At 43.2% G+C, this 23,401-nt stretch overlaps 1 protein-coding gene across 1 annotated transcript in view; it reads left to right on the forward strand.

Annotated features, from left to right (window-relative positions):
* The window catches only part of LOC134353480 (mucin-2-like), a 182,926-nt gene that overhangs the window by 21,857 nt on the left and 137,668 nt on the right, over positions 1-23,401 (forward strand). Inside the window, exons 9-16 of the mRNA XM_063061484.1 lie at positions 1,399-1,516; positions 1,641-1,779; positions 6,411-6,521; positions 6,627-6,696; positions 14,681-14,818; positions 14,927-15,091; positions 19,107-19,201; positions 22,573-22,699. Of these exons, the coding sequence (XP_062917554.1) occupies positions 1,399-1,516; positions 1,641-1,779; positions 6,411-6,521; positions 6,627-6,696; positions 14,681-14,818; positions 14,927-15,091; positions 19,107-19,201; positions 22,573-22,699 (963 nt within the window). The remainder of the gene's footprint in view (positions 1-1,398; positions 1,517-1,640; positions 1,780-6,410; positions 6,522-6,626; positions 6,697-14,680; positions 14,819-14,926; positions 15,092-19,106; positions 19,202-22,572; positions 22,700-23,401) is intronic.

The following is a 23,401-nucleotide window of genomic DNA, read 5'->3' on the forward strand; positions in this document are numbered from 1 at the left end:
CTATACAGAACTTTCAGGCAGGCTTCAATGTCCTGCTTCACAGTTGGATACAACTGATGGAGGAGAAGGTGTTTGTGAAGAGTCAAAGGACAGGAGCTTCAAGAACATTAGCAACTCTCTCGTCAACCCATTTTCTTCCTGATTATTTATTTATTATTTCCTTCCCTTCAAAATAAAGGCATGATGTATCTCTCCTGTGGTCTACACTAACTGACAAACTCACAGTTTGAGAGCTCCAACTACTGGCTAGAGGAAGTGGCAGTGAGTGTGGACAACTTTGAACAACATTTGCCTAGCCAGCTCTAGATCGAACATTCGATGCTTGCTGTGAGCTGAAAATGAGTTGTCAGACACCTCCTGCTAACACCACAGTGCCACTGCTAACCACACAAGCCTGGCTTTAAAGACAGTGCAACAATATTTCTGCCATTGCCACCTTGAGATTTGTGACCAGCTTGAGAGCAGCAGTACTCTGCTCCCTCCTGGTGAGAACAAAGTGTGGTCCTGTTGGAATCTCTCTGCTCCTGGCAACGTCTACTGCAGGTGTCAACAAACAGACCCCTTGCTGAGATTCCTGAGAGTTCATTGAGCCACAGAGATCTCAGCTGGCCTCTTACTCTGTCTCAGTGGAAGCAACTGACATTAGATTCCCTGGCATTTCACTGTTAAAGATGGAGGAAAGGAGATGTTGAGGTAGCAAGATGGAAAGATAAGTATAAAGATGCTGGAAATCTAAGCAACAGACACAAAATGCTGCAGGAACTCAGCAGGCCTAGCAGCATCTATGGAAAAGGGTACAGTCGACATTTCGGGCCAAAACCCTTCAGCAGGTCTGGAGAAAAGAAGATGAGGAGTAGAATTAGAAGGTGGTGAGAGAGGAAAGAGAAACAAGGTGATGAGTGAAACCGGGAGAGGGAGGGGTGAAGTAGAGAGCTGGGAAGTTGATTGGTGAGAGATACACGATTGTAGAAGGGGGAATCTAATAGGAGAGGACAGGTGGTATGGAAGAAAAAAAAGAGGAGGAAGAAAGGTTGGTGATGGGCAGGCAAAGAGATAAGATGAGAGAGGGAAAAGGGGATGAGGAATGGTAAGGGGGGGCATTACCGAAAGTTTGAGAAATGGACAATCATGCCATCAGGTTGGAGGCTACCCAGATAGGTGTTCTTCCTCAAACCTGAGTGTGGCCTTGTCACGACAGTCAAGGAGGCCATGGATAGACATTTCGGAATGGGAATAGGAAGTGGGATTAAAATTAATTATAAAGGGGCATTATACTTGAAATTATGTTATGATGTTGAATACAACATTAACCGGCATAATGTGGCATTAATGCTAATTGAACAATACTGGACAATATTTAAATCTGTGCAAGTCTAACTTCAATTTTTTTAAATTTAGGTACTGTTTTGGATGATATCTCCAACGGTGGATGCATTGCAAGGGAGCAGTGTCCTTGTACCTACAATGGATTGTCCTATGCAACTGGAAAGTCTTATTCCACTAAGTGCAGTAAATGGTAATAAATCTTTAACTTGACCTTTGCTAAATAGTATATTTTCAGTTCTGTCTTTTCCAGTTGTTATATCTTTATCTTCATTTATGAAAAGAACGTTTCTAACATTGTCTTTTCAACCTGTTAGTATTTGCAATGGAGGGCAATGGTCCTGTACTGATCTATCCTGCCCTGGCATCTGTTCCGTTGAAGGAGGTTCTCACATTAACACATTTGATGAAAACCATTACATATTCCATGGAAGGTGCTATTATGTTCTTGCTAAGGTAAGAACTTTAGTGACTTGGTAACTATTAAAATGGAGGTTCAATAACTTTACACCAACAGCGTTGTTGTTTTATTACTGGCTGTACAAGATGTTAGAGAGAGTTGTTCTTTGTAGCTTAGCTTTGTCCTTAGTGCAGTATTCAAATTCTAACAGCATTTTTCAGTGTTAATGTATCGGCAAATCATATTCATAAAACACTGATGACATAAATCGCTTCCTTGCCATATTCATTGTATACACAAGTGCAATGAAATGAAAATCTAGCTAGCCATTATAATACCAGAGGGTGCATTGAAGTGCAGAGTGAAAAGTTGTTGGTTGATGACTGTTAAGGTTCGTTTAGCGGGTATAGATTCTCTCCAGAGAAAAGGTGGTACCTGAGACTGTGTTACTAACCAGCTCATTTGTGCCAATGTGTCGACTGTTTTCCTTGAAACACTATCAGGGTCATGGCTCTGTGCGACAGTAGACAAAGGGAATCAACCAGTTCTGCATGTTGGATAATTATAAGCTCAATCAACTGAACATAAAGACCATAAGACATTGGAGCAGAATCAGGCCATTCAGCCCATCGAATCTTCTGCGCCATTCCATCATAGCTGAAACCTGATCCCTCTTAACTCCAAACACCTGTTTTCTCACCTTATCTTTTGATGCCCTGACCAATTGGTAAACGATCAATGCCAGCCTTAAATATATATTTTTTGTGATATCACTGGAGGAACATTGTATCATTTTTTAATGCATGCATTTCTAAATGAAAATAAACAAGGACTCAGTGTCCTCATAATCTAATCTAATGCACTGCAGTCGGTGGGAAAGCATTCCAGAGATTCACTACTCTGGCTAAAAAATGCTCTTCCTTATTTCTGTTCTAAAGGGTTGCCCCTCAATTTTGAGGCTGTGTCCTCTAGTTATGGACACCACCACCATAGGAAAACATCCTCTCCACATCCATCCTATTTAGACCTTTCAACGTTCAATAGGTTTTAATGAGATCCCCCCCACATTGTTCTAAATTCCGGTGAGTACAGGCCCAAAGCTGCCAAACGCTCCTCATATGTTAACCCCTTTACTCCTGGAATCATCCTTGCGAACATCCTCTGGACTCTGTCCAGTGACAACACATCCTTTCTGAGATATGGGGCTGAAAACTGTTGACAATACTCCAAGTGTGACCTGACTAGTGTCTTATAAGGGCTCAACATTATCTCCTTCCAATATTCTATTCCCCGTCAAATAAATGCCAATGTTGCACTTCCTTTCTTTACCACAGAGTTAACCTGTAAATTAACCTTTTAGGAGTCTTGCATGAGGACTCCTAAGACCCTCTGCACCTCTGATGTTTGAACTTTCTCCCCATTTAGATAATAGTTCGCACTATTATTCCTTCTAGCAAAATGCGTCATCATACATTTCCCACTGTATTCCATTTGCCACTTTTTGCCCAGTCTTCCAATTTGTCTAAGTCCTGTTGCAAATTGCATTGCTTCCTCAGCACTACCTAAACCTCCACCTATCTCCGTATCATCTGTAAACTTTGCCACAAAGCCATAATTTCCATTATCTAAATCATTTAAAAATAATGTGAAAAGCAGCAGTCCCAATACTGAGCCCTGAGGAACACCACTCATCACTGGCAACCAGAAAAGACCATCAGAAAAGACTACCATAGTTCCCACTTGCTGCCTCCTGTCAACTATTCCTCTATCCATGCCAGTGGATTATCAGCACCCAATTGCCCACCATTGAGAACATCTACCTGGGCAGGGCGAAAAGCATTATCAAGAATGCATCTCACTCTAACCATGGACTTTTTATTCTCCTCCCATCTGGTAGGCTCTACAGGAACCTCCGCTCCCGCACTAGCAGGCACAGGAAGATCTTCTTTCCTGAGGCTGTGACCCTGCTGAACCTCACATCACAGTGATAAGCAATATTGCATCCATATTGTACTGTCTCAGTACTTTTATATTTGTGTGCTGTAGCACTTACTTTTTTTTCACAGTTATTTTGAAAATAACACTATTCTTTGCATTTCTGATCAGATGCTAACTGCGTTTCATTGGCTTTGTATCTGTACTTGGCACAATGACAATAAGGTTGAATCTAATCTAATCTATTATTTCCTGTAACACCATAGGGTTTTATCTTGTTGCAGCTCATGTGTGGCACCTTATCAAATGCCTTCTGTAAATTCAAGTAAATGACATCCACTGCCTCTTCTTTGGCCATCCTGCTTGTTATTTCCTCAAAGAACTCTAACAGGTTTGTCAAGCAAGATTTCCCTTCAGAGAAACCATGCTGACTTTGACTTATTTTATCATTAGTCTCCAAGTACTACGAAACCTCATCCTTAATAATGGATTCAGACACTTTCCCAAACACTGAGGTTAGGCTAACTGGCCTATAATTTCTTTTGTTTGCCTTCCTCCCTTCTTAAAGAATGGAAAGTCATTTGCAAACTTCCTGTCCTCCGGGACGATGCCAGAATCAAGTGATTCTTGAAAGATCATAACCAATGCGTCCATTATCTCTTCACCAGCATCTCTCAGAACTTTGGGATGTAGTCCATCTGCCCCAGGTGACTTAGCCACCTTAAGACCTTTCAGTCTGCCTGGCACTTTTCCCTTTGTAATAGCAATGGCACTCACTCCTGCTCCCTGACACTCATGGACCTCTGGCACAATACTAGTGTCTTCCATAGTGAAGACTAATGCAAAGTACTCATTAAGTTCATCTGCTATTTCTTTGCCCACTATTACTACCTCACCAGCATCATTTTCCAGTGGTCCAATATCAACTCTCACCTCTCTTTTACTGTTTATATAGCTGAAAAAAACTTCTGGCATCCTGCTATATATTATTGGCTACTTTGCCCTCATATTTAATCTTTATTCTTGTTGTAGCTTTTTTAGTTGCCTTTTGTTGGATTTTAAAAGCTTCTCAATCATTCAACTTCCCACTCACTTTCGCTACCTTATATGTCCTTTCCTTGGCTTTTATGCAGTCCTTAACTTCCCTTGTCAGCCATGGTTGCCTATCCCTGCCATTGAGAACAACTTCTTCTGTGGGACATATCTATCCTGCGCCTTGTGAATTCTTCCCAGAAACCTCAGCCATCTCTGCTCTGCAGTCATCCCCGCCAGTATCCTCCTCCAATCCACCTGGGCAAGCTACTCTCTCATGCCTCTGTAATTCCCTTTATTCCTTCGCGATTCTGATACATGTGAGTTATGCTTCTCCCTCTCAAATTGCAGTATAAATTCAATCATATTACGATCACTGCCTCTTTAGCGTTCCTTTACATTAAGCTCCCTCTTAAAATCTGGCTTAATACACTGCACATAATCTAAGGTTGCATTTCCCCAAGTAGGCTCAAGCACAAGCTGCTGTAAAAAGCCATCTTGTAGGCATTCAACGAATTCCTTCTGTCGTGATTCAACACCAACCGGATTGTCCCAATTCCCTTGCATATTGAAGTCCCCCACTATAATTGTGACTTTGCCCTAATTACATATGTAAGGGGGTTTCTTTTTTTATATGTCACTGCATAGTATAATTAAAATGGCTTCTTTGTTATGTTATAATTGAAAGGGCTTCTTTGTTATGTTAACTGCTGAGAAAGTCCTCCCACTAGCAGTTTGTTTGGATCACGTTACTGATAAAACAGGTGTTACGAACCAATTGGAATAGTTGTTATGCTTTTGGTGTGTCTGAAGATATTGTATGTGCGGGGTTTTGGGGGAGAAGGCGGGAGAGAGAGACAGAGGATGGACCAGGAGCTGTGAGTCCGCTAACGGGGTCAGACCCCGAGTGGGGCATTCAGTGAGGAGAGGAGACGGAGACGGACTCGTGTGGAGCATCTGGTCGACCACCGTTGTTGGTCCCAGGCAGCCAGTCGAGGTGGTCCGAGGGGTCGCAGGGTGAAAAGAAGGGTCCTGAGCTCCAACTGTTTGTGCACAAAGAGATTGAACTTTGATAAGTGTGGCGCCTTTGAGTTTCCTTTTATATTTTATTATATTGTATTAATTATATAGTTCCAGTAATATCTATAAACTGTAAATCATTTAATCGTATCTGGTGTATTGTCTGTTATTTGGGCGGGGTGGGTTACATCACACAGCATCCACACAAACTGATTACCCAGTTTGGCGGGGCCGAGGGCTGTTTCCCTAGACAACAGTGAGCCGAGTGGCCCTGAGGCTGGCCTGGGGGCTACATGTGTGTTTTCCAGCTCCCTTTGCAATCTCAACCCCACATCTTGGCTACTATTTGGAAGTCTATATATGATTCCCATAATGGTTTTTTCACCCTTGCAGTTTCTTAACTCTGCCCACAAAGGTTCAATATTCTCTGATCCTGTGTCATTTCTTTCTAAAGATGTAATTCCTTCTCTTGCCAACAGAGCCACACCACCACCTATTCCTTTCTGCCTGACCTTTTGATACAAAGTATATCCTTTGATGTTAAACTCCCAACTCTGGCCTTTCAGTCATGACTCAGTGATGCCCACAACATCATATTGACCAATCTCTAATTGTGCCACGAGTTCATCCACATTATTCTGAATGCCTTGCAGGTTATTTACTGGTGTCAAGATCTTATTCTTCTAATATTTTACCTCAGGACTGCAAAAATACAATGTTCACTGTTTTGGGAGAACTGCAGCCATGTGGTATAACAGAATCTGAGACTTGTCTAAAGTCAGTGGTACTGACTGCTCATGGATCTCAAACAGTAAGTGAATATCACCTTGCATTCTCACAGATGAGTGATTTTGAGAAAGATGAACCATAATATGTAAAATGACATATTTAGTAAGTTTTGTTTTTTGTCCCACAGATTATCTCCACTAACCCCAGTGGCAGTGTTTTTGTCAATGGAATCTTAACTCTGTTGCCTGCAACCACTGGTAAGCATTAGTGTGGAGCTGAAAGAAATAAACATTTGTGTAAAAATTATAACTAGAGAAATTAATAGAACTAAAAATTCAATAAATCCTTGGATCTGATCGTAGTTTTGAGGAGGAATTTGTCTGTGAGGATTGTCAAAATTCTAACCATTCTCAAACATCTCCTACAAGTTTCATGGTAATGAACAGGACCTCACTCTTTAAGAAATTGGCGGGGGGTGGGGGAAGAGAGAGAAAACACAGGAATGTGACTTGGAAATGCTAACAGAACACTGAGAAAATAATAATAAGATCGGATAGAGTCAGTACTTGATGTATTAGTGGGCTTAAAGGTGAATATTTCCCAGGGTTGAATGAAATTTATCCCAGGCTTCTGTAGGAGACATAGAAGAAGCATACAAATTAGCCAGAGATAGTGGCTCACCTGGTGACTGGGAGAAATTCAGAGTTCAGCAGAGGAGGACAAAGGGCTTAATTAGGAAGGGGAAAAAAGATTATGAGAGAAAACTGGCAGGGAACATAAAAACGGACTGTAAAAGCTTTTATAGATATGTAAAAAGGAAAAGACTGATAAAGACAAATGTAGGTCCCCTGCAGACAGAAACAGGTGAATTGATTATGGGGAACAAGGACATGGCAGACCAATTGAATAATTACTTTGGTTCTGTCTTCACTAAGGAGGACATAAATAATCTTCCAGAAATAGTAAGGGACAGAGGGTCCAGTGAGATGGAGGAACTGAGCGAAATACATGTTAGTAGGGAAGTGGTGTTAGGTAAATTGAAGGGATTGAAGGCAGATAAATCCCCAGGGCCAGATGGTCTGCATCCTAGAGTGCTTAAGGAAGTAGCCCAAGAAATAGTGGATGCATTAGTGATAATTTTTCAAAACTCGTTAGATTCTGAACTAGTTCCTGAGGATTGGAGGGTGGCTAATGTAACCCCACTTTTTAAAAAAGGAGGGAGAGAGAAACCAGGGAATTATAGACTGGTTAGCCTAACGTCAGTGGTGGGGAAACTGCTGGAGTCAGTTATCAAGGATGTGATAACAGCACATTTGGAAAGCAGTGAAATGATCAGACAAAGTCAGCATGGATTTGTGAAAGGAAAATCATGTCTGACGAATCTCATAGAATTTTTTGAGGATGTAACTAGTAGAGTGGATAGGAGAGAACCAGTGGATGTGGTATATTTGGATTTTCAAAAGGCTTTTGACAAGGTCCCACACAGGAGATTAGTGTGCAAACTTAAAGCACACGGTATTGGGGGTAAGGTATTGGTGTGGGTGGAGAATTGGTTAGCAGACAGGAAGCAAAGAGTGGGAATAAACGGGACCTTTTCAGAATGGCAGGCGGTGACTAGTGGGGTACCGCAAGGCTCAGTGCTGGGACCCCAGTTGTTTACAATATATATTAATGACTTGGATGAGGGAATTAAATACAGCATCTCCAAGTTTGCGGATGACACGAAGTTGGGTGGCAGTGTTAGCAGTGAGGAGGATGCTAAGAGGATGCAGGGTGACTTGGATAGGTTGGGTGAGTGGGCAAATTCATGGCAGATGCAATTTAATGTGGATAAATGTGAAGTTATCCACTTTGGTGGCAAAAGTAGGAAAACAGATTATTATCTGAATGGTGGCCGATTAGGAAAAGGGGAGGTGCAACGAGACCTGGGTGTCATTATACACCAGTCATTGAAAGTGGGCATGCAGGTACAGCAGGCGGTGAAAAAGGCGAATGGTATGCTGGCATTTATAGCGAGAGGATTCGAGTACAGGAGCAGGGAGGTACTACTGCAGTTGTACAAGGCCTTGGTGAGACCACACCTGGAGTATTGTGTGCAGTTTTGGTCCCCTAATCTGAGGAAAGACATCTTTGCCATAGAGGGAGTACAAAGAAGGTTCACCAGATTGATTCCTGGGATGGCAGGACTTTCATATGAAGAAAGACTGGATGAACTGGGCTTGTACTCGTTGGAATTTAGAAGGTTGAGGGGGGATCTGATTGAAACGTATAAGATCCTAAAAGGATTGGACAGGCTAGATGCAGGAAGATTGTTCCCGATGTTGGGGAAGTCCAGAACGAGGGGTCACAGTTTGAAGATAGAGGGGAAGCCTTTTAGGACTGAGATTAGGAAAAACTTCTTCACACAGAGAGTGGTGAATCTGTGGAATTCTCTGCCACAGGAAACAGTTGAGGCCAGTTCATTGGCTATATTTCAGAGGGAGTTAGATATGGCCCTTGTGGCTACGGGGGTCAGGGGGTATGGAGGGAAGGCTGGGGCGGGGTTCTGAGTTGGATGATCAGCCATGATCATAATAAATGGCGATGCAGGCTCGAAGGGCCGAATGGCCTACTCCTGCACCTATTTTCTATGTTTCTATGTTTCTATGAGACAGGGAAACAGATTGTTGGCATTTTAATTGGGATTTTTAAATCCTCACTGTGAATTTCCTGAAAACAGACTCAACAGGGACAGGCTCAAATGTAGCCCCCTTTGCAAGAAGGGCAGTAGGGACACCCTGGTAATTACTGACCTGTGAGCCTAACATCCCAGGATAAAATGCTGAGGGAGAGGATTAATTATCACTTGAAATGACAGGATCTAACCAGAGACAGACAAAATAACTATGTCAAGGGTAATCCAACTGAATTGTTTGAGCAAGTAACAACATGTTTGTATTAATGAGGGCTCTACAGTAGATGTGGTTTACATGGATTTCAGTAAGGCCTTCAACAAGGTCCCACATAGACAATTGCTCCAATAAGATACAGGGCGATTTAGCAAATAAGATCCAAACTTGGCTCAGCAATGAGAGAGAGATGGTGATGGTATACAGTTTTGTGATGGGTTCCATGTGGATCAGTGCTGGGACCCTCATTTATACAGGAATTATTAGATGTAGATATGCATGATCAGTAGTTCACAGATGACAAAAATTGGTGGAGACTAATGATACAATAAGTCAAAGTCAGCATGGTTTCTGTAAAGGAAAATCTTGCCTGATAAATCTGTTAGGAGTTCTTTGAGGAAGTAACAAGCAGGGTGGACAAAGGTGAGGCAGTGGATATCATTTACTTGGATTTTCAGAAGGCGGCTGATAAGGTGCCACACATGAGGCTGCTTAACAAAATAAAACCCTATGGCATTACAGGAAAGGTACGGGCATGGATAGTGGAATGGCAGGAGTGGGAATAAAAAGGGCCTTTTCTGGATGGCTGCCAGTGACTAAGTGGTATTCCTCAGGAGTCAGTATTGGGATCACTACTCTTCACATTGTTTGTCAATGATTTGGATAACGGAATTGATGGCTTTGTGGCAAAGTTTGCAAATGATACAAAGATAGGTGAAGGGTAGTGCTGAGGAAGCAATGCGATTGCTGCAGGACTTAGACAAATTGGAAGAATGGGCAAAGAAGTGACAGATAGAATACAGTGTTGGGAAATGTATGATAATGCATTTTGTTAAATGGAACAATAGTGCAGACTATTATCAAAATAGTTTAAAAAATTCAAGCCGAGGTGCAGAAGGACTTAGGAATCTTCGTGCAAGACTCCCAGAAAGTTGAGTCTGTGGTAAAGAAGGCAAATGCAATGTTGGCATTTATTTCAAGGGGAATAGAATATAAAAGCAAGGAGATAATGCTGAGCTTTTATAAGACTATAGTCAGGCCACACTTGGAGTATTGTCAACAGTTTTCAGCCCCATATCTCAGAAAGGATGTGCTGTCATTGGACAGAGTCCAGAGGAGGTTCCAGAAATGAAGGGGTTAACATATGAGGAGCGCTTGGCAGCTTTGGTCCTGTACTCACTGGAATGCAGAAGAATGCAGGGGAATCTCACTGAAACTACTGAATTTTGAAAGGAGTAGTTAGGGTGGATGTGGAGAGGATGTTTCCTATGGTGGGGGTATTCAGAACTAGTCCATAATGACAGATGAGGAAGCTTGTTAACTCAACAACCATTTTATTGTGATTAACACAAAACAGACCGGGCACCATGACCCAGAGAGTGAACCCATCCAGTCTCATACAGACCACAGAGGTGACCTGGTTACAGTTAGTGTGACCCACAAATACACAAGTGAATAACTGTATAACCCAAGCTAAAATGTAACAATAAATGACCTGGAACTTCCCACCATAATCCCACAAATGTATGTTAACTCAAGAACAATAAACAGTGCTGATCATTAGAAATGCAGGGGCAGGCTGTAGAAGATGCCTCTCCCCAACCTCCGGCCCCCAGAGCGTCACACTGCCCCTGAGTGGTGTGCCGTTCTCGGCAACCCCAGAGTCCATAACAAAATCCAAAAGTCCCAGTAGGTGTTGCCGCTGCTGCCTGGGGCGCTGGGGGGGGGCGCGGTTGCTGGCGACCCCTCCAGGGGAGGCCCTGTTTGTGTGAGGCAAGAGAACAGGCAAGACACACGGGTGTCACTTCCTTCCTTCAGCCTCACTGGAGTTAGTGGTGGCAAGTGCTGACACGGTGCCAGCCCGTCTCGGTGCAACACAACTGCCTTCCGAACCAGCCATCCCCGCTCAGGCAACCGCACCTGCCATACCACATGTGGTCAAGCACCTGTCCCGGCCCATTCCAGTGGCTTGCAAGCCTGGGGGAAAGGTCCATTATTCAGGGAGGGGCAGTAGACCTATACTAGGGCTCCCACCATGTACTGCTGCATTGGTACCCTAGGCTGGCAGCCCAGCCCCTTCTGGGATGTGCAAACATCTCAGCAGTGCACGAAGAGCTCCACATCCTGTCTGTACCCAGGCCAGTAGAAGCGTTCGTGCAGCCTGCCCAACGTCTTTACAACTCCGAGATGGCCAGTCCCCACCAGCCCGTGCCCCGAACACAGCACCGTGACGCAGAGCCCTCGGGGGACCACCAGCTGCTGGAGGTGAGGGCTTCGGTCGCTGGGTCCAGGGCGGAGACCACTGTCCACTCGGTTGGCCGGTATCCCACACTCAGCCATCCCCTCACCCGGGCCAGCACAGAATCGCTCACCTGTTCATCTCACTGGTCCATGGTGGGGAGGTGGTTGCCGGCAGTCACCGTCGCTTGCTCCTGGTTCAGCGGTGTTGCGTTGGGCTGCTGCCGGCTGTGCTGCACTACTGCGGGCCTCGTGCTGCATCGTGTTTTATCGACTGTGATGAGCCTTCACTTTCCTCACATTGCCCCCCCAGTCGCCGGTGTCTGTAGCCAGCTGAACCGCCGTCATTGTCCACCCAGGTGAGGATGGCTGGTCTGTGTTGGGGAGGACACCGGGACTGATGATAGTGATGGTTGACGCCGTGTCCACCAACGCATGGCATCTGATGCTCTCTACCACGCAGTCCACGTATAAGCCTTGCTCTTCCCCAAACAGTCCACCCAGAGGGGCAGCAAAGGCAGAATCCCTCCGAATCCGGGCGGCACTGCCCACTTGGCGATTCCCGACGGTTGAGCCTGGCTGTGGCGTGGTGCCGGTACGGGGCAATCTGGAGCCAAATGGCCTCCCTCCCCGCACCGGTAGCAGAGATCGTTTCATGGCCCCGGCAGGGTCAGGCCTGTCTCACAGGCTCCTCCTTGTCAGTTTCCTCCTCCGCCTGGATGACACAGGCCCGGGCTCACTGATGCGGGGCGATGCTGGAACTCCTTGGAGGACTAAGATTGCTTCTGCCCGCCTCTGCCAGCGCTTCATCCAGCGATGATGGCGAGGTCAGACGAACACGCTGCCAAAGGCGCTCCGGCGTCAGTGTCTTTACAAAGGCTCGGTGGGCACATTCTTCCTGAGCCGCGGAAGGGAACTATGGGTTGCCATGCCGAGCACAGAGCTGTCAATGTCTCCAGGCTTTCTCCCATACGGTGTCGTCTGCTGCACAGTTCTTCCCTCACTGCTTCCGCCAACGGCCTCTGCTCGAAACGCTGCTCCAGCGCCCTGTAGTCACACAGCTCTACCGGCGTTAGGTCGAGGAGGGCCCGCAGGGCATCTCCCTCCAGTGCCAGGGCAAGCGGCACCGCTGTCTCAGTAGGGCTCTACCCGTTGTGCCATGCGGTAAGTTTGACTTAACGCTGGGTAAGGCTCCAGGCGGCTGGTACCGTTGTATTTGGGGAGCTTCAGGGTGGATCTTGTGGCGCAAATCGCTGAGGCCCTTTGGCCTTCCTCTTTCTCCGGCGGCGTCTGCCATGGGGCCCATCTGTCCATGACTACAGCGTCTTGAGTTCCCCGGTGCGGGTCGCGACAGGGCCAAGTAGTCCGCTCTGTCGTGTCCCCCGGTTCCAGGTTGGGGAGCCTGGGTCAGCTCGCTCCATCGGGGCTCCTTGGGAAGGCACAATGCTCGGTTCCCAGGACCTCCCACCGGGTTTCCTCTTCATGAGCCCGGTGCGGGGAGGCAGACAGCTGGGTCCCTCCTCTTATTCCCCGGGTCTTAAGGCACTCTATCGGACATTGTAGCTCGTCAATCTCGCATCCCACTCCTGACACCAACGTGGCACGCATTGGGTCCATAATGACAGACAAGAAAGCTTGTTAGCTCAACAACTGTTTTATTGTGATAAACAGACCGGGCACCATGACCTGGAGAGAGAACCCAACCAGTCTCATACAGTGACCCACAAATACACAAGCAAATAACTGTATAACCCGAGCTAAAATGTAACAATAAATGAACTGGAACTTCCCACCATAATCCCACAAAATTATGTTAACACAAGATCAATAAACAGTACTGGTCATTAGAAATGCAGGGGAAGGCTGTCGACCCCCCATCACTACCAGAGCATCACAGTATACTTAAGGCAGAAGTTGATAGTTTCCTGATCGGTCAGGGCATCAAAGGATATGGCAAGAAGGCAGGGGTATGGGGTTGAGTGAAATTCGGGATCAGCCATGACGGACCAGACTCGATGGACTGAATGACCTAATTCTGCTCCTATGTCTATGGTCTTGTCTTGTTGAAATTACAAAGTGGCTGTATATCATTTGGGGTTTGAGAAGATTTGGTATGTCACCAAAGTCACTTGCGAATATTTAAAGATGTATAAAGATATATATAAAGATTCATATATGAAGAGCATTCTAATTGGTTGCATCACCATTTGGTATGGAGTAGCCACGGCACAGGATCAGAAAAAGCTGCAAAAAGTTGGAAACTCAGCCAACTCCATCATGGGCACTAGCCTCCCAGGCCTCCAGGACGTCTTCAAACGGTGATGCCTTAAAAATGGGTCACCTATCCTTAAGGACCCTCATCATCCAGGACAGACCCTCTTCTCTCTGCTACCATCAAAAAAGAGGTACAGGAGCCTGGAGACACTGACACAACATTTTTGGAACAGAATGTTCCCCTCCACCATCAGGTTTCTGAATGGACTATGAACCTATGAACACTGCCTCAGTATTTTTTCCTCTCTTTTTACAGTACTTATTTAATTTATTATATAGTAATCTGTAGTTTTTATTCTCATGTATTACATTGTTCTGAGATGGTGTCACAAAAAACTGTGGGTCAATTGTTTAAGAAAAATAACCAGATGGCTTGAGTTGCAAAAATAAATTGAGGTACTTTTATTTACCTCAAAACAAGACAAAACCTGGAAAAAAAACTATATATATATATATATATATATATATATATATATACACCTTCATCACAGATGGTATGGTGTAAATGAATACCCACTGGTTGCCATGGATTGCTGGTTTGAAAAGCCTCTTCCCTGCTCTATATCTCTGTGACTTCAGGACCTGTGCCATTGTGCTGACAGTTTGAGCTTGACTTGAAATAGTTAAATCATGTGACATTCATATATCCAATGTGCACACTGCACAAGAGGATGCTAAACCTGTCCAGGCAGATGTGCTGTAAAAAGGACCTTATTATTATTTAGTAATAGCTTTTAATTTAAGCTTAAATTAGTTTACTTTTGTTTAGAAGTATTTAGTTCCAATTATCTTGATATTTATTTCTGATCCTCAGTCTATGATTTTCCTCTTGTTTTCACAGCCAATATCACAATATTCAAACCTTCAAATTTCTACATTATTCTTCACACTCCCTTCGGTCTGCAGCTTCGGATTCAGCTGGTGCCCCTGATGCAAGTCTATATAAGTCTGGATCCTTTCTTCAAAGGCCGGATGTGTGGTCAGTTACAATCTCCTTGTACCTTTACTATACAGTACTGGTTACTGGTGCTTCGTTTTCAGTATAGTAATCATCAAACACTGTAAAATTTACTTTTTATGTTCTTAGGTCTTTGTGGAAACTTCAACAACATACTTAATGATGAATTTAAAGTAGCTAGTGGTCTTGTGGAAGGAACAGCTGCAGCCTTTGCAAACACATGGAAGACCAAAGCCAGCTGCCCTAACAAAAAAGATATTCATGAAAATCCATGTTCCCTCAGTGTTGAAAATGGTAAGCTGATACAACATACAAGTTCATTGAAAATCTTACTACAATAGTACAATCATCATGATTAAACCTGGTGAAGAATGAATATGACATGGATATCAAGACTAACAAAGTGGCAAGTGTTGAATGTGTAGTCAGCATGGCAGGAAAGAAAACAATCACATTAAGTTCTTACATATATGAGATTGATATTGATTAAGAAAGATTCTAAAATTCAAATATTCATAGTGCATTTATTATCAAAGTATGTATGCAATATACAACGCTGAGATTTGTCTTCCAATACATAGCCATGAAATAAGGAAACACCATGGAACCCATTCAAAGAAAACAGCAAACAGACAACACAAAAAATAAAACAAATTGCGTGAATGGCAAAAAAAAAGCGAGAAACACACAGAATATGAAACATCAAACCACAGAGTCATTGGAACAGTCCAGGGATGTTCTGTTCTGTTCTGTTCAGCTCAGCTCAGCTCAGTTTAGCTCTGTGTCATTCATTGACTACAGGCTGCAGATCCAGTCCATCCAGATCAACTTTGCACAAAATAGCAATAAAAAAGGAGTAACCAGAAACACATATAACATGAGCTACAGAGTCTGATCCGCAAACAGCATTGGTTAAACTTTGCCCAAAACCCAAGACTGGCAGCAGCAAGTGAGAGGGAAAGAGACCAGTTCAATGCAAGCACGTTCCTCTGGCAAAGGTGAGTGAGGGAAAGAGCGAGACCAGGCAGATGGTCACCCGCTCATCTTCTTCTCTCATCCTCGTTGATTTCAATCTTGCTTAACACTTTAATCAGTGATATTGGCAAGAAATGGAATGGAACATGGATTTTCACCTTGTCTCTAGGCTTCCTGGCCTCTAGGTCACACACTCCACTCCAGACCTCATCAAACCTCCCTGGAGACATCAAAGTGCCAGATTGCCCAATCAGACCACCAAAATTTAAATCACAGGTTCCAATTGGTATGCAGCCTAACAATAGAATCATATTTGAAAGAAGAAGTAAAAGTAGTAGTTCTGTAAACTGCCTGGAGGACATCGCCATTGGTTGCATTGTTTGCCGGTGTCATCATCCACAGAGCAAGAAGTATATGCAGAAGCTATGGTGTACCGAGTAAATCCTGAAGCAGACTGCCTTCTCACTGAGATCTTTTCTTCCATTCTGAAATAATTCCCTCAAATCCCCACATGCGCCATTGAAAACAAAAAGTAATCTATACATCTGCTGAGTAAAATGAGTTTTTCAGAGTACTAACCTTGTGAATCACCTAAGACACCAGAATTTCCCAAATCAGAGATTCTTGGCATAAGAAGAATTGGATGTTCTGTTCATTATAATCGTGTATTAATCACATTTAATGGGTTCTGATCATCTTTACTTTCACTGTGTCTAATGAGTCATACCTACATCCAGTGATAAAATGCTTTCACTTTAAAGCAACCCAATGATGCCCCATGATATAACTTTGATGGAAAACTGCAAGACTATCTCTTTGATTTTTTTGTTTCTCTCTTAATCCTGGTACATGACGTCAATATGGCAGCAATGTCTACCTTGGCAGGTGATTTTAAAAAATCATATAAATAAAATCCAATGTGTTGGTATTTCAGTGGAATAAAGGAAATTACAATGGCATGAGAGGGGAATTAGTCAAAGTTGACTGGAAAGGGACATTTGCAGGAAGGACAGCAGAGCAGCAATGGCTGGAGTTTTTCCAAAAAAATTAGGGAAGTGCAAGGCAGATATATTCCAAATAAGAAATTTTCAAAGGCAAGAAGGACACTACCGTGACTGACAAGTGAAGTCAGAGCCAAAGTGGAAGCAAAAGAGAGAGCATATAAGGAAGCCGGAGCTAGTGGGAAGATAGAGGATTGGGGAGCTTTTAAGAACTTGCAGAAGGAAACTAAGAAGATTATTCAGAGGGAAAAGATGAATTATGAGAGGAAGCTGGCGACTAATATCAAAGAAGTTACTAAAAGCTTTTTTAAGTATATAAAGGGTAAAAGAGAATCGAGGGTAGATATAGGACCAATACAAAATGATGCTGGAGATACTGTAATGAGAGATGCAGAGGTGGCAGAGGAACTGAATGCATATTTTGCATCAGTCTTCACAGTGGAAGACGTCTGCAGTATACGGGACATTCAAGAGTATCAGGGAAGTGAAGTTTGTGCAGTGAAAATTACGACTGAGAAGGTGCTCAGGAAGCTTAATGGTCTGAGGGTGGATAAATCTCCTGGACCTGATGGAATGCACCCTTGGGTTCTGAAGGAAGTAGCTGGAGAGATTGTGGAAGCACTAGCAATGATCTTTCAAGAATCGATAAATTCTAGCATTGTACTGGATGACTGGAAAATTGCAGATGTTACTCTGCTATTTAAGAAGGGTGGGAGGCAGCAGAAAGGAAACTATAGACCTGTTAGCCTGACATCAGTGGTTGGGAAGTTGTTGGAATCGATTGTTGGGGATGAGATTATGGAATACCCGGAGGCACATGACAAGATAGGTCAAAGCCAGCATGGTTTCCTGAAAGTAAAATCCTACCTGACAACCCTACTGCAATTCTTTCAGGAAACTACAAGCAGGGTAGACAAAGGAGATGCAGTAGACGTGGTGTGCTTGGATTTTCAGAAGGCCTTTGACAAGGTGCCACACATGAGGCTGCTTAGCAAGATAAGAGCCCATGGAGTTACAGGGAAATTATTAGCACGGGTGGAGCATTGGCTGGTCGGCAGAAAACAGAGTGGGAATAAAGGGATCCTATTCTGGCTGCTGCTGGTTACCACTGGAGTTCCACAGGAGTTGGTGTTGGGACCGCTGCTTTTTACAATGTATGTCAGTGATTTGGACTATGGTATTAATGGATTTATGGCTAAATTTGCCGATGATCCAAAGATAACTGGAGGAACGGGTAGTGTTGAGGAAGCAGAGAGCCTGCAGAGAGACTTAGATAGTTTAGGGGACTGGGCAAAGAAGTGGCAAATGAAATACAATATTGGAAAGTGTATGGTCATGCACTTTGGTGGAAGAAATAAATGGGCAGACTATTATTTAGATAAGGAGAGGATTCAAAATGCAGAGATGCAAAGGGACTTGGGAGTCCTTGTGCAAGATACCCTAAAGGTTAACCTTCAGGTTGAGTTGGTGGTGAAGAAGGCGAATGCAATGTTGGCATTCATTTCTTGAGGTATAGAATATAAGAGCAGGAATATGATGTTGAGGCTCTATAAGACATTCGTGAGACCACATTTCGAGTATTGTGTGCAGTTTTGGGCTCCTTAGTTTAGAAAGGATATACTGACATTGGAGAGGGTTCGGAGAAGATTCATAGGAATGATTCTAGGAATTAAAGGGTTACTGTATGAGGAACGTCTGGCAGCTCTTGGGCTGTATTCCCTGGAGTTCAGGAGAATGAGGGGGTTCTCATAGAAACATTGCGAATGTTAAAAGGCCTGAACAGATTAGATGTGGCAAAGTTATTTCCCATGGTAGTGGATTCTAGGACAAGAGGCACAACGTCAGGATTGAAGAACATCCTTTTAGAACTGAGATGCGGACTTTAGTCATTGGGTGGTAAATCTGTGGAATTTGTTGCCACGAGCGGCTGTGAAGGCCAAGTCATTGGATGTATTTAAGGCAGAGATAGATAGGTTCTTGATTATCCAGGGCATCAAAGGGTATGGGGTGGAAGTAGGGAAGTGGGGATGACTGGATACTTCTGCTCCTATATCTTATGGTCTTATGTTACAGTCAGAGCCATTCACGAGTGATTAATAATGTTCTGATATCTGTCTTCAAAAGAAGGCGTCAGTGGGTAGCCTAACAGAAGACTTCATAAATCTGTTGCAATTTGTCCATTCTTAAGATCGGAAAGATAAACATGTTATCATTCACACACTTGATTTCTGCACTACAAATTTGAAAGAACAGCTTGTGAAGGTGATATTTCTATTGCAAATTAATCAGTTATTAAATTGCTTTCATTAAAAAAAAGTCTTGTTTTTAAATAGAAAAATATGCCAAACATTGGTGTGGGCTGCTGTTGGCTGATGACTCCCCATTTGCCCTGTGCCATTCAGAGATTGACCCCAACATCTACTATCAGGTATTAAGCTGCAATTGTTTTAATTCTTTTGGTGTAATGGATAAAACCACATCAGCTACATCAAGATGAAGCCCCAACTCATCTTGAGGTGGGCAGTGGCATGGTAGCATAGTGGCATTAATGATCTGGATGATGGGGAGGTAAATTGGATTAGTAAGTATGCAGATGATACTAAGATAGGTGGCATTGTGGATAATGAAGTAGGTTTTCAAAGCTTGCAGAGAGATTTGGGCCAGTTAGAAGAGTGGACTGAAAGATGGCAGATGGAGTTTAATGCTGATAAGTGTGAGGTGCTACATCTTGGTAAGACTAATCAAAATAGGACATACATGGTAAATGGTAGGGCATTGAGGAATACAGTAGAACAGAGGGATCTAGGAATAATGGTGCATAGTTCCCTGAAGGTGGAATCTCATGTGGATAGGGTGGTGAAGAAAGCTTGTGGTATGCTGGCCTTTATAAATCAGAGCATTGAGTATAGGAGTTGGGATGTAATGTTAAGATTGTACAAGGCATTGGGTGAGTCCAAATTTGGAGTATTGTGTACAGTTCTGGTCACCGAATTATAGGAAAGATGTCAACAAAATAGAGAGAGTACAGAGGAGATTTACTAGAATGTTACCTGGGTTTCAGCACCAAAGTTACAGAGAAAGGTTGAACAAGTTAGGTCTTTATTCCTTGGAGCATAGAAGGTTGAGGGGGGACTTGATAGAGGTATTTAAAATTATGAGGGGGATAGATAGAGTTGATGTGGATAGGCTTTTTCCATTGAGAGTAGGGGAGATTCAAACAAGAGGACATGAGTTGAGAGTTAAGGGGCAAAAGTTTAGGGGTAACACGAGGGGGAACTTCTTTACTCAGAGAGTGGTAGCTATGTGGAACAAGCTTCCAGTAGAAGTGGTAGAGACAGGTTCTATTTTGTCATTTAAAAAAAAATTGGATAGGTATATGGACAGGAAAGAAAAGGAGGGTTATGGGCTGAGTGCAGGTAGATGGAACCAGGTGAGAGTAGGCGTTCAGCACAGACTAGAAGAGCCGAGATGGCCTGTTTCCGTGCTGTAATTGTTATAAGGTTATATATGCTATATGGTTTGCATAATGCTTTATAATACAACTGACCTCGGTTCAATTCCCGCCGCTGTCTGTAAGTTTGTATGTTCTCCATGTGCCCATGTAGGTTTCCTCTGAATGCTCTGAGTTTCTCCCACAGTCCATGACATACTGGTTGAAAGGTTAATTGGTCATTGTAAGTTGTCCCATGACTAGGGAGGATTAAATCCGTGGATTGTTGGACAGTGTGACTCGAAGGGCCAGAAGGGCATATTCTGTGTTTTGTCTCAATAAATAAATAAATAGATCTCCTTCATTTCATTTTATAAAGTTTAGTTGGGTAGGGCAATGCAGGATTCAGACCCAGTGACAAAAAAGTAACAGAGAAATATTTCCCAGTCAAGCGGTATACCACCTTGAAGGAACCAATCAAATGGACTGTCTTGTCCTGGATGATGGCAACATTTTTGTCTGTAGTGGAACTGGATGTATTGAGGCAAGGATTCTAAGATACTCTTGTCTGTGCCAGGATGGTGAAATTATTTTGGAGAGGGGAGATGTCAGGGGATATTGATGGCCTTTATAGATACCCAAGCTCTGATTTGGCCTTGATGGCAGAGTTCTTGTAAAACTGGACACTTTTTAAGTGTCTAGTCACCGGCCCAATTATTTCTTGTTACTTATCAGCTAATGTTAGAATATTGTCCAGGCTTGCAGGAGTTGCGAATTGAACTGAACATTGTGCAATCAAAGTCAAAGTGAATTTATTATCAAAGTATGTGCAGTACAGTGCATGTTGCCATACACTACCGCAAGTTTCACTTTCCAGCAGGCATTTACAGGAAAACAAAGAAAGAAATACGATAGACGGACAAACAACCAATGTGCAAAAGAAAATGAATTATGTAAATAATACTAAAATGTCAATAAATAATACTGTGAACGTGAGTGTGAAATCCTTGAAAGTGAGTCTATAGGTTGTGGAGTCAGTGCATGTTAATGTGAGAAGTTATCTACACTGGTTCAGGAAACGGATGGCTGAAGGGTAATAACTGTTCATGAACCTCGTGGTTTAGGCCCTAAGACTCATGTATGTCTTGCCCCGTGGTTGCAGTGAGAAGAGATCAGCACCTGGATGATCGGAGTCCTTGATGAAGGATGCTGCTCTCTTGAGGCATTAGAGAACACCCCGTTTTTGACCTGGACAAGAAAGATTATTGATGAAATAATGGGAGTTGGGTGGGCTGAGGGTACTGTTTGCTGGGACTTATGCAGTGTCCTGGGGAAGGAAAAATTTAATTTCAAAAATTTCAGCATCTTCTTTTGATGTAGGATGAAGTAAGTGAAGCGTTTTCACTTTGTAACAACTGACTTAATTATTTTATCAGGATAGCTGATATATGCTCATTAATTGGTAGTGGGCTCCTAACTCAGTTCATTAAAGTGACAGGATCTTAATTGTTATATTCTGCCCATTATTCATATTATTTCTCACATTTTCACATAATATGGAAGCCCAATAAGTCAACTCTTGCTTTCAGAGCTGGTTCATCAATACCACGTCCCACTAATTTCACTATAGAGTTTTGATAGAGTTTTTTCAGGGGTGACCAGGTAAATTAATGACGGGGTACTGAACTACTAGACAACTTCTTAAGTTCTGTGAGAGCACCTGACTTTTCTATGTTTCTATGTTACACTTTCTCAGGCAGTGCATTCCAGATTCCAACCACCTGGATAGAGAATTCTTTCCAATGTCCTCTCTGGACCTCTCACCCTTCATTCTCTGACCTCTAGTTTTAGATACCAGTGTTATGAGGATACTCTTATCAATACTCCTCATAACTTAGTATACCTCTGTCTGGTGTTGTTTTGGCCTCCTCCATCTCAAGGAATGCAAACTCAGCCTCTCCAGCCTCTCTTCATAACTGAAACATTCCATCTTGGGCAACACCTTGGAGTATCTCCCCTGCACTCTCTCCAACAGATTCTTTTGTGTAGCAATTTGAACGGGATACAATGTTGGACTCTGTTTTCTCTGATTGGACCATCCTGCTCATCTTTTCTACTACCACCAATCTACAAGAGGGACAACTTACAGTAGCCTCACAATAAGCAAATTCCTGGGTTGTGTGTGGGGAGGAGCTGGAACAATTGAAGGAAACCCACCCACCAAGAGAACATGCAAACTCCACATGGATAGTACCAGAGCTTAGGATTCTGGAGCTGAGTGATATGATCAAAGGATTTTCTCTTGGTTCAATATTTACTTTTCAATGATATGAATGTGTGTTTGACGAGGAAGGTTTTCTGTTTTACAGCATTGTAAATATGACAGCTGTAATTGTGAGAAGAGTGAGGACTGTATGTGTGCTGCCCTCTCCTCGTACGTTCAGGCTTGTGCAGCCAAGGGTGTAGTCATCTCCAACTGGAGAGCTAATGTGTGCTGTAAGTATTTGTATTGTAACCAGATTTATCACCTCTACATCCAATTTGCAGAGTTAAGCATTTGTTTTTTTCCCTATAATACACATGCTCTCCTATGTGCACAGAGAAAGTGATGGACAATGAAAGTAACTGGAAGACAGACCCTGTTCCGTTCACAGACTCCATTTATCAGCCTCTAGCTTCAGCGATAGCAGCTGTCTGAGACTAAATCAGATGGTTTGACCTAATGCTGATCTTTTGGCATGTCTGAGCATAGTCACCACTATTGACCCTCTACACCTTATAGACTGTTGTAACTTCCATCCACATTTTTGTTGCCTCTGGAATGGATCTGCACCATCTCTACTCCTGCTCCCTTTAACTCAATATGATGTCCCTTGAGTAGGCTGACCACCCTCAGCTACATTAACTTGACGAAACTTTGTACACTTACCTTGAGCCACTCTTTCATACATCCACATAGTTGGTCAATCTCAACTTTCAATAATATTTGTATTCCTAGGACTTGGAATACAGGACAGTATAGAACAGGAGCAGGTTCTTTGTCTGAACTAATTAAGCTAATGACACCTAATCCGTCCTGGGGTCAGATATCTGACTTGCCTGATCCCTGATCCCTGATCTGCTTTAGAATGCCTCTTAACAAACTGGAGATCAGGCTGATTTGTAAGTGGGAGTCTAACCGAAAAAAGGCTTCTGCTT

The sequence above is a fragment of the Mobula hypostoma genome, chromosome 11 (genome assembly GCF_963921235.1).
Source record: "Mobula hypostoma chromosome 11, sMobHyp1.1, whole genome shotgun sequence".
NCBI classification, from domain to species: Eukaryota; Metazoa; Chordata; class Chondrichthyes; order Myliobatiformes; family Myliobatidae; genus Mobula; species Mobula hypostoma.